A 13,148-nucleotide genomic window follows, 5' to 3' on the forward strand; every position below is an offset into this window, starting at 1 on the left:
TGAGGAAACGGATTTTTCTGCAATAGTTCTGTCCCAGTTTTCTGACTTTTTCCTCCCAGCAGAATGAGTCTGTCTTTTATAACCCCTTTCACCGTCATCCACCTCTTCCCCCATCAAGTCTCATGTGGCCTCAGAAGGTCCAGTTGCTCTGCTGTCCTTCCGCCCCCTCGCTCACACCCCAGCAGAGAGAAAATTATCCAGGAGAGAGAGAGGAGAAAATTGGAAGAATAAGAATGACAGCCCCAAAGCAGGAGACAGAACCAACTGGAAACTGGTCCAGACATTCTGATACTCCTTCATAACTGCCTTCACTCCTCTTCCCCTCCTTCACCAAATTTCTAATCTCATCACCCCCACAGGGTTGTTTTTCCTGGTGGGAAAGGAACAGGCAGCTCCTGCCAAAAGAAACCCCTCTTGCCTGTGGTGCAGCGAGCGATCCCATCAGGAATCCTTGCTAACCCGAAATGACTGTGTACTGTCCCCTCCCCCTCATGATCCATCTGATGATTACGCTAAAATGAAACCAAGAAATATTCCTTAATATAAATGTCAAGCTTTATCACCTTTTTGACTAAGTGTAATATGTTACCTCTTAATAAAAATGTCTCACACAGTTTATATTCCATAGAAAAATATGTGGGGAAGAGTTTTTCCCTTGACTTCAAAAATTTTATTAATACTGTTTGTATTTATTTAAAATACTTATATAATATTCTGTAGCTTTTAAAAGCTATTTTTCCTCCAAAAACATTTCTTTTCCAAACCATACCATCTTGAAAAACAAAGCATACATTTGGTTAAATACTGGAATCTTGACTGTTTTGAAGTTCATTAATAGTGTTAGAGCTATTATCCAGAAATATATATTAATGTCTCTTGATCTGTCTTATGTGGAGTTCCTAAAAGCATTCAAAGGCACTTCGTGGGACTGCCCATTTTGAAATGCAGAAATTGAAAAACCTGGGAGTCCTATGCCTTCCCAGAGCACTTGGTTTGAGCACCGCCCGCTCAGGAGATGGATTTGTGGCAGGATGGCTGTGCTTATCTCACTGTGTGGTCTGAAACCATCCTGGGGTTGGGGCCGGTTCTAGGCAGACAAAAGAAAAGCAGATAAGACTTTGCCTTTATCTATCCAAAAAATGAATCAGCTGTTATATAAAAGTTTTATGGAGACAGAGGGAGGAATAACCTGTGTTGAAATTTCCACAGATGTCAAGCCGAAACGGAAATGATAGTGGGTAATAGCCTTGTTTTCCCAAGAGATACAGCTACTTTGCAATGTCAGATTAGGACTGTTACCAACTCCACTGGCAAGACAGCTTGAATTACTTGCTAATGGATGCAGTATTTGAGAGGTGCATATGGTTATTTATAGGGAAGGCAAATGTCCTCGATGTCATTAATGGTTCATAACTACGGTTCTTGTTTACCAAATGATCATTAAATCTATTTGAAAAAATACTGTCAGCAAATGCAGAGATTATATGAAGGATTTACTTCTTGCTTGTTAGAGGTTGCCTCATATAAAGAAAAAGCATCTGTGCAATTTAGCCCTTCCAAATGTTAGAAGTAGCAATCTCTTGTCATGACTTTATCCCACAGACACTCTCAAGTCAGAACAGACTTGTCAGGTACAGCCAAGTAGGCAGTACCAGCAGTCACTCTGGCTCACAGTATGGGTGCTTCACCTAGTAGCTAAGCATATTCTACAGCTACTAATTATACCTATTGCATGGAAGGCCAGAAATATTTTGTATGAGCAATGTTGATTATTTAAGAAGCTTGAAAAAACTTAGCTTTCCCACAGCTATTTAATGAATTATCAACTTGCATCATAGCCAAAAAAAAAAAAAAGTCAAGGTAATATGTAATAACCCATTTGTAATTTCATAGCATTATCTAGATTCCTGACCTCTTTTATATATTACCTGTCATTCCAAGTAATAATGAAAGAATGAGATGTTTTCTTATTTGACTTGATAGTCTTTTCTTTTCTTACAGTCTTATCCCAGTTACCAAAAAAAGTTATATATATTTATTGTTCCCCAAATTTAAGTTTGAAATAAATTGAATAACTGGGTCAGGAAGAGAAGCTTGCTGCTTTTTTCACATTAGTTTCAAAGTAAAATTATAATAAATTTAAATTCTTCTTCTGTTTTGCCAGAGTAACTCCAAAAAAATCATCTTCATGTTTCTAATTTATGGGTCCCCAGAAATCTGATTAATAAAAGAAAGAGAATAATGATAATACTTTGGCCAAGCATTAAGCAATTAAGCATGGTAACTTTTGAAAACATGTTCACATACCAGGGGAAGTAGTCACTGGTGGAAATGATAGCACCTGTGCAAGTGATATAGCTAACATGAGTTGTTTTTGGGTTTTTTCCCTCCTACAGCATGCGAAAACAGCCAAAAGAAAGGCCAGCACCTGAGGAATTGATGGTAACTAATTTTTTTTTAATTTAATGTCAAACTCTTTCCCCTAGGGTCACAAATTAATGTAGATTAGTCATTTGCTATTACAGCCTTTCAGAATTCAGAGGACTGGTAACAAAGAAGAGAGTCAACATTTTAAGTTTTTAGAACAGTCCTACACGAAATTCTGAATATAGCATGGAGTCCTCTTGGATTCATGTAAAATGAAATTAGTTTGGCTGCAAAAGATCAAGCTAATGTGAATCTTTGGTCTTTCTTCAGACAGAGACAACTACAAGGCTGCTAGTGCTGTGTTCTCAGCTCCAAAGCAGCTTTCTTTGATTGCAAATGACAGTTTTTAGTCAAGCAGGGAGAGGAACAGAGACTCTCCCTAACAATTCCCAAATGGTCATTTATTTAGTGCAGATTGTTGATTTGACAATGCACAAGCTGTTAGAATAACGTTAGGATTGAGCATTAGTAAATAATAATTATAGTCTACTCTTTCTAATGTTTTGCATACCATTCCCTGTGTTTAGATTACTGCACTCATAACAAATCTTGATCAGTTTTCTTTTACTTCTTTAAACAAGGTGTATTTTATCAATATCACTTGAGAAGTTTTCATCCTTTTTATTCTGTCCTAATAAACACCGTAAGTACCCAAACTTCTGTATAATACAGATTCCATCCCTAAGTATAAAATAACAGTACATTTCCCTTTTTTATCATGACTGCTTTCCAGGAACCTACTTTTCTCCATCATGTTATCCCTGCAGCCAGGTCTCAGTTTTCAGGGTAATTTCAAATTAAACCTCACCCCTAAAACCTCTGTAATTTATAATGGTGCAGGTTTCATGTCTAAAATAAACTAGTGCTTTCTTTCTTTCGTTCTTTCTTTCTCTTTGATGGCTGGCAAATTCTTGCAGTTAGTCACATTTGAGAAAACTTGGAACAGGTTCTAGAGATGGAGACCCATTTACCTTGTACATTATGATGCTATGGCTGGATAGCTCAGCTATTAAAACAAAGGAATAGGGTTTCATAAAACAGATATCTCTTTGTAAATGCATGTTTCAATGCTGCAATGAGTTGGCCACTTATAAATAAAACATCTGCAGATACCACATACACCCATAAATATATATGTGTGTATATCTTGATAAGGATCACCATTCCAGGGTAGCAATTCATAAAGACAAGGCTAAAGGGTGAATACTTTCAGTGCCATAGAGCAAGTGGATGGGTATGTGTGTGTGTGCGCGCGCGTGTGTGTGTGTGGATGAGTGGTATGTAAGAGGATGGATACGTATCTAGATGTATCTCTTTACAACTATATACCCTGGCATGCATAGTTCCTCATTTTTAATTAATAAATAATAAAATATAATGAAAAATTTAGTCACAGGAAACAGTATCCTATACTTACTTTAGCATTATTTCTGGTGCCTCTCAATGTTTGATGTAAAAGGAATTTATTCCCAGAGGTATAGCAAGAATGAGGCACCCCTGGTTTGGTAAGGGCTCAGTGAAGAGACAAAATAGAGTACAAGGCTCCTATAGCCAAGGGGATTGAACCCTGACTACTTTTGGCCAAAAGATTAGGCTCAGTAGGGAATAGGACAGCAAGTGGGCTACCCCTGGCTTGAGGAACCTTGAGTCACATCCTAGGGACCCAGTCTAATGGAATTCGTCTCTTTATTCCTTCCAGCATATTAATAGCTTTAATTTTTCCTTTTCCTTCTCTCCTTACAACCTACATCTGGAAAGTGAGATACTCCTCTGGAATGCATCTATGTAGAGCCCATTTGTCACTGTGGGTGGGAGCCTGTATCTTTCATGAAAAGAGCAGTTTATCTCCCAAGCACACTGATTCCAGCCAGCAGGGTTCCAGTGTGGTCTGCACAGCTAGGACTGCATCAACTGTAAGGCCTGCAGGATTGTCAGTGGAGTCAGGTGGAAGTACTGAGAGATACAGATTCACCAACAGGGGAATCATAAATGAATTCCAGGTGTGGCCCTGACCACCAGTGAACTCAGCAAGTCCCTGCCTAAGTACATCAAAATGCAGGGAGGAGTGGGCCAGATAACCCGGGCCCGGGCCATGGTGTAGGGGCCACTTTAGAGGTCTTTGTCTTTTTATCTGGTGGCGTTATCTTATATACCAGAATACCCAATATTGAGTCTTAAAGATGAAATGTAATAAAGTGTTAAAATCCCAGTGTTAGTGCTCATCTATTTGTTCAGCTATTTAATTCCTTCTACTTTATGTGGTTGCTCTTAGGATGGTTGTCATTTTTTGTATCATAAGTGGAAGTATTTTAAAGCCAGACCAAGAAATTCCCTTAATGCTCACATTTTGAGATGGCCAGGGTCCACATGAGCCAGACAGTTTTCTTGCATGTGGCCATTAAGCTACATAAAGGGTTCACGCGGGTTTCATCATCAGCATTCACCTCATCTTGGGAAGTCTCAAAACCAGGTAAACAATTGAAGTTAGCTGATATTTATAGATCACTATGTGCAAAGTCCTGTGCTAGGCTCAGCAGAAGATATAAAGAAGAGTATATCATATGTATATGATCTTGCAGGGGATATGGCAAATATACAAATAACTGCCATCAAATAACTACTATAAAAGCACTTTAGCGTTCTTTGGGGATCCATTTGGGGAAATAGGGGAAAGCTGAGTTGGAGGAGGTTATATATGAAGAGTCTTTGGAGGAACTGAAATTTTTTTATCCATTCCCCCCACCTTGGGCTTGCTTGCTGTCTGCTCTCTGTGTTCATTTGCTGTGTCTTCTTCTGTGTGTCTGTATTTTTTTTAATTTATCCACCCCCCACCCCACCCCCCCACCCCCGGTGGCTTGCTTGTTGTCTGCTCTCTGTGTCCATTCACTGCACGCTCTTCTGTGTTTTTACTTGTCTCCCTTTTTGTTGCATCACCTAGCTGAGTCGGCTCTCCATGACACTTGTGGGCCGTGTGGGATTCTGTGGCACTTGCGGGATGGGTGGCACTCCATGGCATGCAGGCGAGCCTGCCTTCACAAGGAGGCCCCGGGATGCAAACCCAGGGCCTCCCATATGGTAGACGGGAGCCCAACTGATTGAGCCACAGCCACTTCCCAGATGGATTGAATTTTAATAGAGAGTTTTTAAAGGACTATTTCAGGCAAAAGAAACAGGGTGGGCAAAGCATGAGTTTGTACAGGCCTCAGACCTGTTCAGAGCAGTGTGAAGCTTCTAGTATTTGCTGGGACATAAAGCCCTTTAACTTTGACCTGGCAGAGTTCCAAACCCACAAAAGTGCTGTTCAGTAGGTGATGTATTCACCACCAGCTGGGCAATCTGTTAAGAAATTTCACTCAATAGAAGGAACCATTGAGCCTAGGTCTGAAAACTTTTTCTCTACTTACAAGCAGCACACCCACCCATATGTACCATTTTACTTAAATTCTCTTGGGTGAACTCCCATTTCCAGTATAGGGAAGTCTCTCATCCTTGGGGAAGATCTGACCTTTCTTTAATTCTTTAAGAGCCTATTGCATAAATCAGGAGTCATCTTCAAACCCAGCAAAGGAAAACCAGCCTTGCAGGCAGCCAAGAACATTCAACATGCTGTCACAACCAGGCAGATAGGAATTCCCTACCACCACCAAAGCTTTCTGCTCCTGCAATAATAACTCCATTATTAAAGGGCCCAGTTTTAAATCCCCTGACCTAAATCACAAGAAACACATGTCCGTGTTGCCCCAGCTCTGTGACCTAAGACCACCAAAAAAAGTTTTCAGACAGTGGAGACTCTGAGGAGATGCCAGACAAAATGTTCATCAGGCTTTAGACAACCAAGTAGGGTGTCGTGGTTATGTAGGAGAAAGCCAGCTTCTGCCTCAGAAGAGAATTAGTAGAACAGCAACAAGAGGCAAAAGGAAGATAATGCAAGGATGGAAGTGAAATTTCCCCAAAATTTTAATAATCTCATTGAGTGAAGCAAAAAAATTAAAATAAGACCCATAAACTCAGGGGCATAGAGGCTTCCTGAAATGGGAACGCTGGGATGGGTTCAAATCTGATTTTGCTACTCAAATTATATGTTTAAATATTTTTAAATTAAAGGACTATAATGAGAAACACTGCTATGAAGAATTCCATCTGAAGAATTAATCTTCCTTTAGGATTCTTTCATAGCTGAGGTCAGGCTGGGCAATCTAGCAGGGTAATCCTCCACCACTCCCCAGGTGTGTAACCTCAAAGCGAATTCCCATTCCCTCTTTTTTTTCCCCCCAAAGATTTATTTATTTATCTTCCCCCCATTGTTTGTACTCACTGTCTGCTCTGTCTGTTCGTTATGTGCTCTCTCTTTCTGCTCATCTTCTAGAAGGCACCAGGAACCAAATCCAGGGCCTCCCATGTGGGAGGGAGGTGCCCAATTACTTGAGTCACATCCACTCCCTGCTTGTTGTGACTCATTGAATCTCCTCATTGGGTCTCCTCATTGCATCAGCTCGTTGCATCAGCTCACTGTGCCAGCCTGTCACATCAGCTTGCTCTCTTACTTATCTTCTTTAGGAAGCACCAAGAACCAAACCTGGACCTCCCATGTGAGAGGCAGGCACCCAACTCCCTGAGCCACTCTGCTTCCCACCAGTTCCTTTGCTTCAGTGTCTTCACCTGCAAAACAAAGGAGATGGACCAGATCGGCAGTCCTTGACTTTAGTCTGTAACTTCAGGAAGTCTGTTAGAACCCCTGAAGTTACATACAAACTTGTGTGTGCATGTGGGGATTTGCATTTTTCTGAGAGGAATTTGTAGCTGTAGCCAGTTTCTCAGAGGGGACTGTGGCCCTAAACGATTGTTATGCTCCCTCACTACCTTCACTCTGTTAGTTAGGGCTATGCCACCAGGACCAGACAAGCAGCTGGGGAGTGCTGAGGCGTTCACACCGAGGGTGCGCACTTGGGTGTGGGGGGGAGGGAAGGACTGTCCCTGGGGGACTCAGCAGGGTTTCCCACCAGCTGTCAGACAGCCCTTTAACCTCCCCAGCCCAATCCTGAATGTGGACATTGACTCTAGTAGGGTGTGGGCTGTGAGTGCCTATACAGTTCGAATTTTGGCTCCGAGTGCTGTAGCTCCTTCTATGCATTTAGAGTATTTTCAGAAGCTTTCCATGTCTAAGCTCTATTTAATGGAATCTATGCATAGTAAGTAATCAGGTCAGAAGAAGCAGCATCCCCGTTTGAGATCAATCGCTGGCTAATACTTTATCTAGGCCACTTTATTATCTCATGCTGATCCGATTCCCATTCTCCTCCTTTGTAGCATGCACTTCAGCTGTGGTAAAAGTACGTATCACATACATATTAAAAACATATACCCATTCTATCTGTATGTAAATGTGTGAGGCACAGCTGGATATTGCAGAGGAGTTTGATTTACTAATAGTTATTATCTGTTCTAGCTGTTCAGTGGCAGAGAGAATTTCAGAGAAACAAGCTGGCGCAGAAATTGTCTTTATGCTATTACTATACTGCTTTAGTAATTGTTTAAAAACATGGGTTTTCTCCTTAGGTTCTAATAATGCCTGTTATTTTGTGCATTTCCTTATATATTCCAGAGCAGGGCATCCTCCTTTAGTATTTCCTCCAGTTTGGTTTTTTATTTAGGCTTCTAAGAAAAACATAGGTGCAATTTGCAATTGAAATTTTACGTTTTGCTTAGAAAGCAAGTAAACAGTGGGTCCAGATATCCAAGAAGCCAGGTGCGAGTCTCAGGGGGAAGGTGTCAGTTATAATCAATATAGTGCTTTTGGGCCTCCCCACCCCCTCTACCCCTTCATCTAACGCCAGCAGCTGCAGACATGAAGGCGTCTCGTTTCTCAGAGAAGGCTTTATGTATAAGAGGTGGTAATGTTTGGGGGCTAATAAACACCAAACTGCTCCGGAAAAATCTGTTTAAACATTTAATTACTTGCAAAGAAATGTTAACTTGTCTAACTCCTCTAAATTAAATTGTCACTGGTAGCTTTTCTGTTTTCCAAACTTGATTATAATTACATTTTCAGATAATTTGGTTAGTTGGTCTCTCAGTTAATAAAGGTATATGTTAAATTTGGTGTCTTCATGATCCCTTCTAAAAAGCAAAGAACACACCCCATTAGATTTTTGCCTCTACAACCCTCAAATTCTAGTGTGCCTTTTGGGTTCACACCACATGGCTTTTTTTGCCATTATTGGACCCAAACCCTCTGACCACTGTCAAAGACCAAATGCCCCAGACAATTAAGAAGAGTGTCTTATTCAGGCTATTTGTGATATGGAGAGCATTCATTAATGAGGAATGTCGCAAAGAAAAGGAAGGGGGTGCAGGATTTTATTGAGGCAGTTAAACAAGGGAGCCCTCGGCAAGTGTGATGGAATCACTGAGTAAGGATGGACATAGGATTTATCTCTGTGAGAAAAGGGTTGTCTTTTCATTTAGCAAAAGGGCAGGGGGGTTTCTCACCTAGTGCTGCTGTCTGGGAGTTTAACATTATCACCACATTCTACCGGATGGGCCCAAGATGAGGTTTGGTTTATTTTGATCCAGATCGTAACTGTACCCTAAGCACAAATATGAGGATAGGCACCTTGGATAGTACTGATGAACCACTGTGCTAGCAAAAGTCTACATTTTTTAAAACACTAATGTTGATTAATAAATGATTCTGAACTTGGTTGCATTTTTCCTCCTGCTTAAGCTATTACCTATGTCTTCTGGAGTTTTTTTGTTTGTTTTTGTTGTTTTTTTGTTTTTAGCAGGCACAGGAACCAAACCTGGGACCCCTCCTCCCCCCATGTAGGAAGCAGGTACTCAATCGCTTAAGCTACATCCACTCCCCCAGAGCATGTTTTAAAATAGACCTTTAGGGAGCAGAGGTGGCTCAAGTGGTTAGGCACCTCCCTCCTACATGGGAAGCCCCAGGTATGGTTCGTGGTGCCTCCTAAAGAAGAAGACAAGCAAACAGCCAACACAAACAATGAGGGGGGGGATAAATAAAAGTAAATAAATCTTTTTTTTTTTTTTAAAGATTTATTTATTTATTTAATTTCCCCCCCTCCCCTGGTTGTCTGTTCTTGGTGTCTATTTGTTGCGTCTTGTTTCTTTGTCTGCTTTTGTTTCTTTGTCCGCTTCTGTTGTCGTCAGCGGCACGGGAAGTGTGGGCGGCGCCATTCCTGGGCAGGCTGCACTTTCTTTTTCACGCTGGGCGGCTTTCCTCACGGGCGCACTCCTTGCGCGTGGGGCTCCCCCACGCGGGGGACACCCTTGCGTGGCACGGCACTCCTTGCGCGCATCAGCACTGCGCATGGCCATCTCCACACGGGTCGAGGAGGCCCGGGGTTTGAACCGCGGACCTCCCATATGGTAGACGGACGCCCTAACCACTGGGCCAAAGTCCGTTTCCCAAAAGTAAATAAATCTTAAAAGAAAAAATAGACATTTAGGACCAGACCCATGTGTCTGGACACCCATTTTTGCAGATGTCATTTTTCCTTTTGGTTACACACTTGAAGGTACAAATCCACTTATTAGCTGCAGCACCCAAATTTGCAGGGAGAAGCCATGGCAAGGGTTGTAACTCAACTCAGTATTTCCTTCAAGCACAAAAGTCATAACAAGAGCAATGGGGGCTCCACAGAGAGTCCAGTTGACAACGATGTAATGGTTTTTTTTTCAAGTTCTGAAGGCCATTAAAATCAGATGTTGGCGTTTGCTTGTATGTAGGAATCTACTAGCAAAGAGGTTGATTTTAGCTGTTTAATTGCACGTAATTACAAGGGAAGACTCACTGTCTGGATGCTTGAGATCACACTAAATCAGACAGCTTTAATTTGAATTTTTGATGACACATTAGCACTTCAGCAAGAACAGAGAGATTATAACCCCAGAAAAAAGCTTTGTTTTTCCGTAGATGTGATTGCTTAATCTTCATGAGACTTTAGCAGATAAATATATATATATATGCGCATATGTGTGTTTATATACATGCACATAGCAAGAGAGATACAGATAGATAAAATCTGTCATTCCTTGATCATGGTGATCTGACAGTTTTAATTTCCCAACCATTTAAGGATAATTTTTTCCCTCCATCGTTCAAGTCAGATCTCTTAATATGGTGATGATTTGACTGTTTAAGATTGCAGTTGTTTGAACTCATGCCTACAATGCTTCTTTCTTGTTTCATTGGGCTGACTGTCATCTTTCCAGCATCACATTTCAGGGCACAGTAAAGCTGTGTAGCCATTGACCTCTAGTAGGGTTTGACTATCTTGGATGCATTTTCTTCAGACTCAAAGTGAATCTGGCTGATCTTCATTGTTATGCCAAATTCACAGGCAGCTAAGGTGGATCTTTGGAGTATGTGAAACAGTTCCTCATTTGACGGTACTCAGCTCATTGGAAGTTTCTGTTGTTGGGGATAATATCCCCAGCTTAGAATACCCTCCTTTGCCCTGTCCTTGAAGGCGGAGTCCTTGAAGGCTCTCTCTTACTCCCTGCAGCTTTTCTCCACTTCCTAGTGCTTCACAGTACTTGCTTGCTCCATTCTCTGAAGGCCTTCATCATTTATTCTCTGTAACTTAGAAAAGCACTTAATTACATATTTATCCTATATCTACAAGTTGATCTGTGTAATACAATGGTTCTTAACCCTGGCAACTCATCAAAATCAAGGTGGGGGACAGAGGGGAAATACCTGGATCCCCAACCCAGATCAAAGAATCTTTGGTATTTGGATCAGGGAGCAGGTACTTTTTTACTTTATTTTTATACTTTACAGGTGATTATAAGGGGAAGCCAGATGTGAAACTCATAATTTACTGCCTTTTTCTCCAACTAGATTTGTAAGTTCCTTGAGGGAAGACCATGATCTTACAGTTCAGTGCCTAGCTTGGTCCTTTTCTGCTGTCAGATAGGCAAATTCTCTGATCTAATTAAAAGAAAAGTCACTGTTACTAGTTGCATGTGCCACTCTCTCTCATCCAGTTCAGTAGAACACTACACTAGATGCCTAACAGATAAAGACAAGGAACACATAAGTTAAGTTGAAGGAAACTGACTCAAGAACAAGCAATCCCTGTCCTTGTGATACACAGTATAAATTAGGATAACCTTAGTAGAATACATTGTCTGATGAAAAGTTTTTGTTTGGCTTCCTTCTTTGTTTGACTTCCTGCTGTGACAGGTGATCTGGTGCCAAAATACTAAAATTTCTAAGGTATTGCATTGTTTTCAGGAATAATATTCAAAGCATTTAACAACCAGTATAGCAGAGGCAGCGCCAATAAAAATGGGCACCAGTGTTCAGCTGTACATCCTGACTGTTTGGGAAGAGCTGAAAAGTATTGTTAAACAGGTGACCAACCAGCACCACCCATAATCTTTGTTGTGTGTTGTTCTGACCATTTGGGAATTCACCTCCAACCATTAATTCCAAATCTAGAAGTCATTAAAGAGCCTAGATTAGAACATGTAGCCAGCACATCTTTGCCTGGTTAGATTGATGGCAGGGAACCCCAAGGTCTGTATTTATCAGCATATCAAATACATGCCGCCACCCACCCTCCACCCCCCACCCCCAGCTCTTGGGAATAATGGATTGGGTTGAAAAAGACCAGAGACATTCAGCCATTTGTGGGGGAAGCACAAAAGGATCTTGAAGCCTAGTCCCTGGGATTTGGGAATTGCTGTTGAAGGTAGTAAAGCTGTTTTCCTGTGAGTACTTACCAATAAATAGATGCAATACTTATCCATTATTAATGAGTCTAACCAGGAATTTCAAGGGCTGTAAAAAATATTAGAAGCCTCCTATTTACAGTTGTAACCAGCTGGATTTGTTTAATGGGTTGTTTGCTTTTTAATTTGTAGCAGATTTTAGAGAGACCTTTGGGGATCGTGAGTCTTGTGATTTCAGTGAGCCTTTTGTAGATACACAGTTATTTGGGGGGCCAAATTTGCCTGCAGATAATATGAGGTTTGCTTGGGCCATTTAGAGACTTCAGAAAGACAGTTGGGACAATTAGGCCTTCCGTCCTCTATTTAATTTTCAAGATTAGAATTAAACATTAGGCCTTGGTCTACCGAGAGACATTTGCCAGAGCATGGACTAGTTTCTTTCCAGTATCCTGGTTTACCGTTTCTCTGTTCTCTAAATATAAATGGTCACTGATTCTGAAGTAGGAGAATAGGTGCCATTCATTTATTCGTGCAAAGGTTCCCTTGATACGAATAAAAATGGAATTTTCAAATGTAACCCGATTAACTCTTAATTGTGTACCAATAGCCTATGTGGTCTCAGCTCCCTCAGAAGGCTTCTGAATGGCCTGCATCTCTTAAAAGTTGGGGGTGGGGGTGGATTCAATTAATAACAGGACTTTCTAATTGTGGGATTGGTGTGGAGTTGACAAAAATTTTTATAAATAGGGTACATTTTTCCACTTAAGAGGGCTGTGCTGAGACATTTTTAATTGGATTTTCATGGCGATTGACAGCATTTGATTATGACAGTAACTTTATTTGGCTGGACTGCTTTAGCCTCTTGTTCAGATTTTTCCATCACAGCTCTTTTTATCCTCTGAACCCCCAGTGGAGCAGCAGTCATTGTGGAAGAGCCTTTTAGCACCTTTGTTGTAGCCATCCCTGGTGATGATGGGCCCAGCTGGTAGTAGATCAGAAAATGTTCCTTTCACAAAGAG

The 13,148-nt window shown here is 41.1% G+C and overlaps 1 protein-coding gene across 9 annotated transcripts in view; it reads left to right on the top strand.

Annotated features, from left to right (window-relative positions):
- Window positions 1-13,148, top strand: part of MAP2K5 (mitogen-activated protein kinase kinase 5) — a 300,226-nt gene that overhangs the window by 256,908 nt on the left and 30,170 nt on the right. For 6 of the 9 annotated variants that reach the window (XR_011648445.1, XR_009185129.2, XM_058294389.2 and 3 more), the window contains one exon: window positions 2,397-2,442. Coding sequence is in view for 7 of the 9 variants with exons in the window: in XM_058294389.2 (XP_058150372.1) it covers window positions 2,397-2,442 (46 nt within the window). In the remaining 2 variants the exon portion in view is untranslated. Of the gene's footprint in view, window positions 1-2,396; window positions 2,443-6,984; window positions 8,523-13,148 lie in introns of those variants that run through there. The other 3 variants (XM_058294392.2, XM_058294394.2, XM_058294388.2) reach the window with 2 other exon arrangements.

This window comes from Dasypus novemcinctus, chromosome 3 (genome assembly GCF_030445035.2).
Source record: "Dasypus novemcinctus isolate mDasNov1 chromosome 3, mDasNov1.1.hap2, whole genome shotgun sequence".
Lineage (NCBI taxonomy): Eukaryota > Metazoa > Chordata > Mammalia > Cingulata > Dasypodidae > Dasypus > Dasypus novemcinctus.